Genomic DNA, 14,334 nt, shown 5'->3' on the forward strand with positions numbered 1-14,334 from the left:
TGCAACGCGACAACGCGTCAGAAGTAGGAAGACGCGTTACCTGCGTGCTTCAAGTGTTTTATAACGCCTTTAAGGCTTCGTCAAACAGAACGCGTAATTAGCGCGCGTCAGAGCGCTGAACTGACGGCGCGCTATGACGCCGAGATGTGTTGTACTACTATGGTACCATACCGTCAAACAGAGCCCCAGCGCTATAAGTACGCAACGGTTTGTCGCGGCGTTAGGACGCTTTGACGTCAGGCGTTGTAATTTTTTACAAATTTTATTTTAGCGTCCGAGGTAATGTGTATTAAAATACTAGATAATGCCCGAAAAATTGATAGAAATAGTTAGAAAATACCCATGCTTACACAATGCCACATCTGAATCACTCGACATCTTAATACTTTTAAATTTTCACACTGCTATCGATAGGCACTATGTTTTTTTTTTTTATTGCTTAGATGGATGGACGAGCTCACAGCCCACCTGGTGTTAAGTGGTTACTGGAGCCCATAGACATCTACAACGTAAATGCGCCACCCACCTCGAGATATAAGTTCTAAGATCTCAATATAGTTACAACGGCTACTCCACCCTTCGAACCGAAACGCATTAGTGCTTCACGGCGGAAATAGGCGGGGTGGTGGTACCTACCCGTGCGGACTCCCAAGAGGTCCTACCACCAGTGATTTGGCGAATGCGTTGCGTCAAGGAGCGTTGGACTCATCTAGTCAATTTGTGTGACATGAAAAGAGCGCGACGTTAAGTACGCGGCGCTAAGTACGCGTTCTGTTTGACGAAGCCTTTATAGTAGCTCCACCGATATTCTCAAATACGCACGTCAAATACTTAATTTTGAGAATAATTTAATAAATTAACCCACTATTTGAAGTTTTAATTTTCATATGAACACATAAATTTATATGTGCAAACAACTTTGTTTCATTATAATAAAATTCTTACACTAGGTACTAATAATTAAAAATGTATGCAATGTAATATTTATATGTATGTGTAAGATAAATCTTTTTTAATGCTGAGATGGAGGATGAGTTCACGACCAACCTGATTTTAAGTGGTCACCGGAGCTCATAGACCTTAACAACGTAAATGCACCTTGAAACATGAGTTATAAGTATCAGTTTGACAACACAACGGCTGACCTGCGCTTCAATCTGAAACACATTATTGCTTCACGGCAGAAATACGCAGGGTGATGGTACCTACCGGTGCGTAGGTACTTACAAGACGTCCCTTTTTTTCTTTTCTTTTTTTTTCTTTTTCCTACTAATGCTGATAGCCTTGAGAGGCTATTTCAGCTTTGCCCTAACATGTAAATGGGGCTCAAACCGGAGTGTTGCCAACACTGACCCTAGCAAGAGCAGTGCTTCGCAAAATCTACCACCGGATCGGTAACGCCACCTACTGAGAAGATCCGACGAGAAACTCAGTGGGCTGTGTCTGTGGATTAATTCGCTCGTCGAGCCCTTCGTCGCAAGCAACGGGTTCGACGAGGGCGGTGACCGGTGCTTGAGGTACCTAAAAGCACCGTTAATGGATCGGGAGGATCCGTAATAACGTGTTTTGGGCGACGAAGACGTCCTACCACCAGTATTTACGCAAATTATGATTTTGCGGGTTTGATTTCTAATAAACAATGTTATTCCTTCAACGCTGAATTCAGTTGTGAACATTTATACCTAGTATTTTGAATTATCGCATTCCCGCAGTGGTTCTAAAAAAATGCGCTTCTGAATTAATACCTCTTCTAACGCGTTTGTATCAATTTTCGTACAGCACCAACAGAGGTAGTCTTCGTGGAAGTAAACGTGGATTTTTTAACGATAAGGCGATGAGTGAAATGTATGTAATTGTTTTATTTTGTTATTTTAGAACTTCTTCAAGTTCAAATGTGTAACGGCAGTGCGGGAAAATAATATAAACACGCTCGACGCAGCTTCGCGGGTTCGCCGAGAATATCTATTCCGTAAATTTCCATGATTTTAGGAAGAGGTCATCTCGTTTCATTAAGTCAATTTATTTTGTTTCTCACTAGCGGACTATCTTTTTGCACATCGCACTATTTATTTTATTTATTTACTAGCGACCCGCCCTCGCTTCGCTTCGGAAACATTAAAACACACATGAAAACAAAAAAAAAAATATTTTTTTTTTAAAAAGTAGCCTATGTTCATCAGCGACAATGTCGGCTTCTTATGTAAAAAAAAATTTTTCAAATCGGTCCAGTAGTTTCGGAGCCTATTCGAAACAAACAAACAAACAAATCTTACCTCTTTATAATATTAGTATAGATAAATAATAAATAAATAAATAAATAAATATTTACTAACAATCACGCCACGTTAACTGGTCCCGTGATAAGTTCGTAAAGAACTTGTGTTACAGGTACCATATAACGGATATAAATGTAAGATTTTTATTATACACATACATATATTTAATATACATCCATAACCCTGGAAAAGACATTTATATTTATCATACAAATATCTTCCCTTGGCGGGATTCAAACCCGCGACCCCCTTGTGTAGTGACCATGTCACTTACCACTACACCAGACGGCCGTTAGATATAGATATAGATGTAGATTTATTTATGTACACACAGAAAAGAAGACATAATACAGAGTAATAGGAAAATTATGTATAAAGGCTTCTTTAAGAAATCTCTTCCAGCAGACCTGCGAGAGGATAATGAGAATAATAATAAAAAGTGATGAGTGTGTGTAGAACAAATAACACATAACTAAAATAACAAATACAACATATTACAACATAATAACGAATTATAGTAATGTAACACATAGCAAATATTGTTAAACTTGAATACAAAATATTATAAGTAACACAGTAACACTCGTATATACGAAGAGTATAGAACCATGATCATTCGGTTGATGAGAGATAAAATAGTTTGACCTTGTATTTAAAAACAGAAACATACTTGCAAACTCGGATGTCAGCCGCACTACTTTTTTTGCACTATCTTTAATTATATAATTTCTTTGTAGTCGTTTTATCGAGAGATGAAAGGCTAATTGGTTCAAGCGAAATTTGGCTTATTACGACATTTATCTTTGTAATTAAAAGTCCGTTTTATTCGGTCATCAACATTTCCATGTTTTTTTTAATTGAACTTCAATTATTTTTATTCCATCCAAATAGCTTTTTTGTTATGATATATTTAAAATACAAATTTTAAATTTTAGATGGCGCTCCCGTAAACTTGCAAAAATGTCCCTTATACCAAACAGCCTCTCACCCCTCGATAATACTCGTATACGGTTTCTAATCTTAACCAATCTGAATAATGAAAAATCCTTAAAAAGCTGACTAAAGATTTTCGCGTGATTGACCATGTACTGTACTGACACAAGAATCAGAGCATTGCTGGCAGGTACATACACAAAATCTAAATATAATTCAGGTCGACTTCTTCAACAATCTTTAGTTGTTAACACCCAATGACAGTACGAATTTGTCGTGTCCATTATTTAATTACTCATCCAATCAATTGGATTTGAAAAACTTATAAATAAATAAAATTGTCCTGTGTGAAAGTACTGAATGAAAATATTTAAGAGGTCCATTTTGTAGATTTTAGTAAGATTGTTATCTTTGCTTCGAACGGGGAATAATGGAAAACCAAGGTTTTTTTATTGTTAGTAACTCTGAATGTTTCCAGTAAAATAATAAAATTAACGACGACACGACAGTTCAGTAATTGATGTGATTTTTCGCTCCTTTCAAGATTATATGGCCTGTTAACTGTGTGTATTCTGTTTTAGTATGAAAAAAGCTATGAAGCGAAATGAGATGAAGTTGAGTAATTTGTAATTATATCAATTGGGATGAAATGAAATGAAATGGGATGAAATAAAGTCTCATTAAGATGGTGCACAAATGTGGGAAAATGAATCAAAGCTACTAGATGTAGTTTCTCAGGATCTTTCAAAAAGTCCACTGAAAAAGACTCAATAAATAATCATCATTTTACTAATAATACATTTCATAATATATCATATCGTTTCATTTAATTTCATCCCAATTATTGTCTCAAATTAATCAACTTCATTTCATTTCACTCCAGATCTTTTCATAAAACAGAAAATACAAAAGATTTGGCTGTATGGTATGATACTTTCGCTTTCCCGTTGAAAAAATGCAATTACTTTGCTTGCTACAAAACGTCATTCTCGTGACATCAAGCGATAACTTTCCTGCTTTCAAAGGCGTATAGAATTGTTTATCTCATAAAACGATATTGTAAAACTATGATATATTCATGACGCAAACATTCTTGTGTATGAAATTGAGTAACCCGTTATTACACACTATACACGCGAGAAAATGGCGAACAACAGAATCCCTTCAGGACCTAACACTCCTGGCAGTCAGCAGACTCCCACACAGCAGGGAATCAAAATATTCATACAAAGAGACTATTCTGAAGGCACTGCAGTTAAATTCCAGACTAGATTCCCGCCTGAGCTTGAAGAAAGGGTGAGTGATGTATGATGTTGATCTACAAATCTAGAATAAAGATTGATCTGTGAATGTAAAGCTGATTGTTGACTTCTAAGGCAAATGAGATTACGGCCAAGCAGATCGTAACTGGAGACAGTCGATCGACCAAAAAATTAATATACATAAATACATAAACATAGACTCGGGCAAGCCACTATCCACTGAAAAGACCATTCAGCATATCAGATTATTCAAAGCCCAAAGACGCGAGGTCGAAGCTCCTTAACTTAAGTGTCATGTTTAATAACTTAATTAAAATGAAAAGTAGTTTATGATTACAATATAAAAAACTTAATCAAAGTTTCTACTATTCTACTACAGATAGACAGACAAACCTTTGAACATACAATAGAGAGACTGAATGAGCACTTTGAAATGGCAGAGACAGCAGACTGCAGTACATATTGTGAGGGATGCCTTGCCTGTCTGACTGCCTACTTCATTTATATCTGTACAGAGACACATTATGAAAAGGTAAATAAAGTTTATTAAGTCAGATTTTCTGCCAAAATTGTTAAATTCATAGTTTATAATTTAAGTGCCAGGTTTAATTTTAGTTAATCTTATTAAATCAAGTAGCACATGTTATTGAAGTTGGACTTCTCTAAATATTCAATTACTTGATTTTGTTTTCCTCTAAAACCCTATTTGATTTTTTTCTAATAAACCTATAAAGCATCAGATCAACTACAGAGCCATATCAAAGCTTAATTTTTTTACATAGAATATGTTAAAGTTTAAATCTAAACAGACATGATATATTTATCAGTCGGAAAAATAAAATTTTATCTACAAAACTTTTCCTTTTAAATTAAAATAAAAATAGCAGTATTACAATCTGTAGGTGAAATCGGAATATATTTATAAAAAATTAAATATAAATTTCATTATTAACCATAAAGATAATCAGCACTTCTGAAACTCTTAGGAACATCTAAATTAAATTTCATTTAGTATTTTCTTTAGTTTTTGCAAGTCGCACAGATTATTAAAACTACTTTCATATTTTAATTTTGTATTTTTATTGTCATTGTATTATTTTTGACGTTATGAATAGATAACAGATTTCACAGTAAAAGATGATGAAGGTGGTATACATCGACATATGAACATTGAGCTAACTTTCATCAATAGATGATAAATATCCACTTAAACATAATTTGTGGACTTTTAAATTTCATTTCACACAAAATGAGCTAAAAATATCTTAAGATTTGGTATGCAAGCTTTAATTCTCTCCATTCATTGTTCAACGTTGCTACCTCGGTATCTGTTGGCAGTCCAAACATAGTAATAACAGTGAGAGATGGCATCTAAAAATTTGAGTTATTTCACACCTAAAATCAGTAAAAAATCATGTTTTATTTATTTATTTATTTTTATTACTTAGATGTGTGGACGAGCTCACAGCCCACGTGGTGTTAAGTGGTTACTGGAGCCCATAGACATCTACAACGTAAATGCGCCACACACCTTGAGATATAGTTCTAAGGTCTCAGTATAGTCACAACGGCTGCCCCACCCTTCAAACCGAAACGCATTACTGCTTCACGTCGTCACCCGTGTGGACTCACAAGAAGACCTACCACCAGTAATTACGCCAATTATAATTTTGCGGGTTTGATTTTTATTGCATGTGTAAAGAATTAAAACCAAAACACCACTAATCAGTGAAATATATAATGTTTATTTATTTATTTCAGCATTTAAGGAAAGTCTCAAAATTCATAGCAACACAAAACGAAAGGGTATACAACCCCCGAGGTGTTCATATAACTGATCCCATTCTTCGCGGACTACGAGTCATTGAAATCACGATGATAGACGTACCCAACTGCCAGAGCCCGACAGGGAATAACACATCGATCCGACATACTTGACCACCACACGACAGCAGGGAGTTTTTCATGTAACGTTTCTGGTTTTAAAGGATTTTTGTGAAACTTGGTACTGGAAATCGGCAATGAAGCTAGTTTTATTTTTAAATTAATTATAAATACAATACATAATAACAACAATAGTTACAGAGTAATATTAAAGACGGCAATGTCAAATTCTAGATCGGGACAACAACGGCAACATCTTGTTTTTAGTATTTCTGTTATAACAAACTGTGTGAGCAATGCGGCATGCGTCCTTTGTGAGTAGTATAGACAGCAAGTCCGCCGGGATGCCTGTATGTGTGCTACTTCTTCAGTTTTCTGTTCTCATTAGTCAGAATTGAGACTTTTGATTATCTGCGCCACATTGGTCTGTATTCTCTGTGTGAGTCACCACACTATATGAGATAACAGAGATAAGATTTTTAATCCCACATTAAGTTAATTTTATACAAGTGGCAATGTGATTTATAAAAGTGACAACTTTTGGAAATATATTGAGAATCCATAAGGAGCCTTGGAGTGCTGAGCCCAAATACTTAATGTTTTTAAATGTACTTTTTATTAGAAGCAGCAAGCTTTTGAAATCTTGACAAAAATATTGCAATTGTTCGATGCATAATCTATATACTTAATCTTTTTTTGTTTTGTCACAAACATTTTGTGGAAAAATCAGTCAAGACTGAAGCTAAATTGCAATTTAATAACAAGAAGATGCCTGTTACAAAACCAATACTTAATTGAAAATATTCAGTGACCGGTTCGATCGTCCAGTGCCGCCTTGCACCTAATCGTATTTACCTTTTTTGCCTGTGCTAGGCTACTGGCACGAGGCTTTATACAAGCTTTACCGGACGGGTAGGTGATCTCACGGGCTCAATGCGAATATGCTAACGGTAGCCCTAGCAAGTGAAGTGCTTCACAAAATCTACTACCGGTTCGAAATCGTGTTCCACTGATAAGGTCCTTAGAGAAACTGAGTTGGCTGTGTCTGTGAGTTAAGTTACTCGCCGAACCCTTCGTCGCTTTCGACGAGACCAATGACAGGTGCTTGGAATGCCTAAAAATTCCGATATTGGATCTAGAGGATCCGTGGCGTGCTTCTGACGACGGTGACTGGTTACCGTTCGGTCCACACGTCTGGGTGCTACACGCTGACTATATATATTAACTGATGGACGTCTTTACCAGTACTAAATGCATCGGGACAAGCACGATTGTGACAACTGGTCCATCGTCTATATTTGAAACAGTAAGCTTGCTCCATCACTTTCAAACCAAAATAGGTACCAAGTTTCAAAAATTCTTTACTTTACACTAAACGGTTTTTAAATATAATTATATTATCAATTCGTAATTAGTTTTTATACAAATTAGTGATTTGAATGTCATGTAATCAATTTAGCTGTAAACATTTTTTCTTTAAGACAATTGAATATAAAGTGAACTAAACACTGTCGTAAGCAAAATTGGCATAAATTTACGTACATACTACCCAACATTTCGACCAAGTAATAACTAAGGCACTTGGGGGCTGCTCGTTGTGGGGGCTCCCAAGGAGCCGCCGGAAGGTAACCGCTGGTAGTAACCGTTGGGCCAGCGGTCGACAGAGTGATAAGATAATAATAACACTGACAGTTCGAAACTAAAAACGCTAGTCGACAGTTGGGTACACCGATAAATGATTACTGGTACTTGCCGAACTAGGTGCTCCGTGGAGTGGAGCTATATCCATTGTACACGTTCTGGTGTGGTATCCAAAAATAATATTAAATGTTTCAATTATTATTTTATTTTAATGTTTTTAAAGTGAATTTTTTATTTTATATAGTTTCGCAGTTAGAACTCCCTCGCCTTAACGTTCTTCCATTTATTTAAATGTTATAGAATAGATTTTGACTATGTAATTGTATTTTGAAATAATAAATAATCTCTTGCGAAAACATTGCGACCCGCGGTCTAGGGTCGGAGGACCGCGGCGGGCTCCCAGCCGCTGCTTCTATGATATCTTCGAAACTATTCGTACGTGATTATTTAATATTGCGAATATCATTAAGATATTTAGATAGATTTAAATTGAATATTCATGTCACTGAATGTATAGATGTAAGTTAAGTTGTATTGGGATAGTTGCATCAAATGCTCATTTTGACTTTAGAATGGGAGGGCAGACAGACCTCCCGGCTCGTGAGGCGGTCGTGAGGGAAGGGGGCTGTGTCGGAGTGCCCAAGCGGGACACGTAGATGATGAAGGGTTGGAATCTGTCTATAAGCACCAGTCCAGAACAGATTCCGCCGCCGCTGGTGCAGTATGTGGCGGACCGCGCGGGCCCCCACAACGCGCCTCCGGTGGATTATGTAACATAGTGTAATTAAAGGCAAATACAAAACTTGTAAATTTGCATACTTACTGCGAAGCATATCGACTGTGACCTACTATCAAGCTACCGATGATCTTATCTTTCATGTGCCGCTGCCCCCTGTCAGCTGACTTGTCACTAGATACTCGTGCTTTTATTCATAATATTCTATATTTGCCTTACATACCTTCAATACTGAAAACCGTCGAGATCTTAACTCTGCGACGACGTTTATATCCGTCACCTGTCAATATAAACGGGTTCAGTTCCCAGCGAAGGCGTATTATTTTATGTGATTTTCGCGCACCGTGATACGACTTTATTAAATTATTAAAATATTGTTTTCTAGCATTTATTTCCACCACGTACGTATTGTTGTTAGCCAACAAACCGGTCGTGGTGTTATTTAACGAACCGAAATTGGTGTACAGCGACTTTTTTCACCGGTCGGCTGGGCACCCCCCACTCGATCGCGTGTAGGGTCTGGTGGAATTATTCGCGCGCCATTACGTTGTTGATGCTGTGACTAAACCTTTATATGTGCCAAGAATAACTGATTAGTAAACCGCGTAAACTGTGCTAACAAACCTACACCATCGAACTCCTCATTTTGATCGGTGTACTTCGTGCGAGTTTTTTAACGTTCTCGATAGCGAAAAAGTTAACTCATATTTGCATGAAATGGGATCGTTTGCGTACGTTTGCCGCTAGGGGCGCTGTTCCAACTGCATACGAAATTGGGTTAACTTTTACGTGATCGGTAACGTTAAGAAACTCGCACTAAGCACACGGATCGTTTAGAATCCGAAATGAGATGATACATTTAAGAGTATTAGTTTGTTTGTTATTGCTGTCAAATTGCCGTGCGTCTTTATTGCTGCTCATCTCCAGACTGGTTTTGCTGCATTCTTTATTTCAGCTTGCCACATTGCATGTTGTTCTCCACAGCTTCTTTATCCGTCAGCTGGACTCCTTTGGACCGGGCCCTGACCTGGCACCTTTACTGGTGGTAGGACCTCTTGTGACTCCGCGCGGGTAGGTACCACCACCCTGCTTATTTCTACCGTGAAGCAGTGATGCGTTTCGGTTTGAAGGGTGGGGCAGAGCCGTTGTAACCACATTTACATTGTAGATGTCTATGAGCTCCAGTAACCACTTAACACCGGGTGGGCTGTGAGCTCGTCCACCCATCTAAGCAATACGCTCTGACCTACTCCGTGTTTGTTAGTTTTGACGTCGAATAGTATATCTCAACGTTTGTAAACCCCACAACATAGAATGAATGAACCAGCGGCCATTGCACCAACTGCGTCTGTCCCCTTCACGGCTTGTGGTACGATACGATAGTAAATGTTTTCCGATTAGTTTTAATTAATTATCATTTTATAATCACAAATTTATAAAACTTTTGTAATATAAAGATACATATTAATATTATAATTGTGAAAATGTGAGTGGATTAGTTGAATGTGGAAATTATATTATTAAATAAATAAAATATCGATATTATTATTATATTTTTGTTTTTAAACGGTTTTATTTAGCTCGACCTGTACGGAATTTGTTTTTTATTTATTTGGGTCAAAATTAGAAATTGAAATTTAAGCACCTTCCCGTTGTCAGATTGATCTGAAATTTGGTACACACATTTAATTTAGATGACAATACAATATAATAAAATCAATGACATTATAAATCTAAGATGGCCGCCGATACAAAATGGCGGATTACATATTTTTCCTTAAACCCCTCAATATGGGTATCAAATGAAAGGGCTACACTAGTAAAACACGATGATTATGTCAAAATTTAAAATTCAAGATGGACGCCGTTCCAATATGGCGGACTAGGTACATATTTTTCCACAACCACCACAATATGGGTATCAAATAATAGGACTACACTAGCAGAATACTGTCATTATGTCAAAATTTCGTATTAGGTGTTACAAGTTACAAAATGGCGTATTAGGTGGGGGCATGATTAGTCGTGTCGAGAACAGTTGCGTCCAAGATTGTGTGACGTAGTGTGTGTGTGTAGAGGGACAGATAAAAAAAAATTGGTAATTAGATACCTCGTTAGTAAGCGGTAGCTATACCACCTAAGTTAAGGTAATAGGTTAAAACGTGCCGAGGACTGTATGGCATTAGGGTGGGTAAAAATGTAATGTCGTCAGCGCTTCCCCCTCAAGATTGGGCGCATCTTGTATATTAAGCCTTGCCCCTTTGCTGGACTTCTGGCGGGGTTGACCGTCAAAATGCCCCTTAGTCGTGGGAACAACATGGTAACAATAAATAAAAAAGCAAACAAAAATAAAAACGAAACTGCTACACAACGAAAAAGAAGGCTCGAAAAGGCAAAAGAAAAGTATAGAACGAAACGTGCAAAGGAAAGTGAAAATGAAACCCACAGTTGACTACAGAAACGAAGAGAACGGTTAGCAACAGAAACACCTGAGCAACATGATACCAGGTTAATAGCACAACGTGAGAGACAAAGGCAGCTGGTAGAGTCAGAAACACCTGAGCGTCATGAGTGCAGGCTAGCATCACAACGTGACAGACGAAGAGAGCTAATAGCGTCAGAAACACCCGAGCGTCATGAGTCCAGGCTAGCATCACAACGTGACAGACAAAGAGAGTTGTTAGCATCAGAAACATCTGAGCGTCATGAGTCTAGGCTAGCATCACAACGTGACAGACGAAGAGAGCTAATAGCGTCAGAAACACTTGAGCGTCATGAGTCCAGGCTAAGATTACAACGTAACAGACAAATAGAGCTATTAGCGTCAGAAACACCTGAGCAACATGAGGCCAGGTTAACAGGACGGCGTGAGAGACGAAAGGAGTTAGAAGCTTCAGAAACACCTGAGCAACGCCACGACAGGTTAAATAACCAACGTGAGCGTGCACAGCAACGCAGAGCTGAAAATCATGTACAAGCGTTTGAAAATGCCATTAACACATCCTGTATACACGTTTGTGACATTTGCACGAAGCATTGATATCCTAACCAAATTCATACTGTACGTTACAACACAGCTGTATTAGGATATCTACCTGCAGAACTGTCTTCAAAAACAACATTACTTCTATGTTCGCGCTGCCAAACACATGTGACCAGTAATAAAACAATAGCACCATCAAAGGCGTACTGGAATAATCTGGATCCAGGTTCAATACCAGATGAGATTCAAGCGCTGACGCAAGCAGAGCAGCGATTGCTGTGTAGAATCATTCCGCTTGTTAAAATCGTAAAATTTACTGGGCTATACGGGCAGTACGGTTTCCGCGGACAAGATATCTTTGAGGTCAGTGAAAGATTACCTAATATGCTTCCAAGATCTTCCAGCCAGGTGGGTATCGTTGTAGTTACAGAATGTTTGGAGAATTTGAACATCACAAGAGAGTTCACAATATCTCGCGAAAAATTCTACAGCGCTTTAAGATGGTTAACTAGAAATAACCCACTTTATAGAGATGTACGCATTGACGAAAATGTCCAGATTAGTGAACAAGACTTAATACGACTTAGTGTGCCAGATATACCTGAAAACGGTGAACCTGAAAGAATTGAAATTCCAAATGTATTCATTAGTATTAATGACGTTGCTAGAATTATTCGGGCTTCATGGCATCAAGGTGACCACAGCGTTTTCACTTCGGGATTTGCCGGCGTACAATGTAACGGCATGCACGCTATTTACCCTAAAGCCATACAGTTTCCAGCAAAATTCAATTATGGTACGGCTGAAAGAAGGATGTTGCCCTTAGTTTTGTCATGGGCATCCACCGTCCATAAAATGCAGGGCAGCACCGTCGACCATGCAGTAGTATATTTGGGCTCAAAATTGTTTGAGGAAGGACAAGCATACGTGGCTCTAAGTCGAGTTAAGTCTCTGGAAGGGCTATCTATGTATTGAGGAATAAGATTGTACTAAATTATCAGGTAAGAAACCATGTAATAATGATGCACTGAATGAATTAAATAGAATGAGGAATATTCGGTAGACAATTTCACTAAATACTAAAAACAAGAAAATAAAAATCGGTAAAAAACTTTTAAGTTAAACGGTTTTATTTTATGTGCACTGAAAACTACAAAATAAATAAATAGTTACTTACCTATCAACCTACGTAGGTCATCTCGGTCATTAATATCTCTGATGGTAGTGGTTGTCATAACATGAACCATGTCAGTGGCCGAAAGGCAGTTCATGAAAGAACACTAACACCAGGGTTTGCTTGGTAGGTAAACTAAGCACACACTATAACAAGTAGGTATTTTGACCTTCTAGTTCAGATATATTTTAGTACTAGGCAGAATAGCTTTTAGGCATATTAGACTAAAATAAAAACGTGGGGCCCCTCTGAAATCATACCTATGGTAGAGCATGTCTTATACTTTGGTAGATCATGAGCTCGGCGTTCGCTGGTGAAGCCGCCACGGCTGGTTATTGATGGTCAAAACCTCCAGTTACGATTATAGTAAGTCGATTCAGCGGACCCTGGACTCCGGAGCTATGAGGTTTCGGATGCGACCGGGATAAGCCGCTAGGATGATGATGATGACGATTATAATAAGTCGATACAATCCACACTTAGTATAGTAGAAAGTAATACAGAAATAATAATGGGCCCCACGTTTTTATTTTAGTCTAATATGCCTAAAAGCTATTCTGCCTAGTACTAAAATATATCTGAACTAGAAGGTCAAAATACCTACTTGTTATAGTGTGTGCTTAGTTTACCTACCAAGCAAACCCTGGTGTTAGTGTTCTTTCATGAACTGCCTTTCGGCCACTGACATGGTTCATGTTATGACAACCACTACCATCAGAGATATTAATGACCGAGATGACCTACGTAGGTTGATAGGTAAGTAACTATTTATTTATTTTGTAGTTTTCAGTGCACATAAAATAAAACCGTTTAACTTAAAAGTTTTTTACCGATTTTTATTTATTTATTTTGAGTGATACCTTCTGAGACCTGAGGGCCCATGGGCATTGACCATGCCAGTGCCAAAACTATTTCATTGTTTATCTAATGACGTTAATGAGATCTTTAAAGCCGAATCAAGAGATATCGAGTGGTGAAAGGCTATTTGGCTTAAGCGACGTTTCGGTTAAAACGCAACATTGATCGTTGTAAATAAAGGTGCGTTTTATTGTTTTATTTGGTATTAGCATTAATAGCTCGATCTTTTTAATTGAACTTCAATTAAGTTTGCTCCATTCAAATAACTAGTTTTTGTTGATATTTTTTCCAAATTTTAAACTTTAATTGGGTCTTGTAAAGTTGCACTGTCGATCTCCACATGCACATAAACTGGGTTATCCGGTTTCTGCAGGACAGCCGTCGGGCTTTCCAGGATATAACAAGTAGAGGCAGTATAAAGTTTCCCAATTAAAAGCAAAGAAATTAGTGGGTCGTATCGAGAAGACAATGAGTGTGACGCGTTTACGATTCTCGTATTTGATATAAGGGCGTAATTCTCGAAAAGCTCGTAAACGTGAGCTTTTATAGCTTCTAATTACACGAGGCTATTGCAGGCAACGAGAGAT

At 37.7% G+C, this 14,334-nt stretch overlaps 1 protein-coding gene across 1 annotated transcript; it reads left to right on the forward strand.

The window, feature by feature from the left end:
* The first annotated feature begins 4,184 nt into the window (after positions 1-4,184).
* On the forward strand, positions 4,185-10,285 carry LOC101742638 (golgin subfamily A member 7). The gene is made up of 3 exons (XM_004926068.4): positions 4,185-4,505; positions 4,851-5,003; positions 6,233-10,285. Exons 1-3 carry the CDS (start codon positions 4,353-4,355, stop codon positions 6,407-6,409), a joined length of 483 nt encoding a protein of 160 aa, XP_004926125.1. The 5' UTR covers positions 4,185-4,352; the 3' UTR covers positions 6,410-10,285.
* Positions 10,286-14,334: the final 4,049 nt, after the last annotated feature.

Source organism: Bombyx mori, chromosome 26 (genome assembly GCF_030269925.1).
Source record: "Bombyx mori chromosome 26, ASM3026992v2".
NCBI classification, from domain to species: domain Eukaryota; kingdom Metazoa; phylum Arthropoda; class Insecta; order Lepidoptera; family Bombycidae; genus Bombyx; species Bombyx mori.

Bases quoted from the DNA above. Each gene is read 5' to 3' on its own strand.
- LOC101742638 (XM_004926068.4), top strand. From the start codon at position 4,353: ATGGCGAACAACAGAATCCCTTCAGGACCTAACACTCCTGGCAGTCAG. The intron at 4,506-4,850 runs GTGAGTGATGTA...ATTCTACTACAG, and splicing joins CGCCTGAGCTTGAAGAAAGG to ATAGACAGACAAACCTTTGA. The intron at 5,004-6,232 runs GTAAATAAAGTT...TATTTATTTCAG, and splicing joins CAGAGACACATTATGAAAAG to CATTTAAGGAAAGTCTCAAA.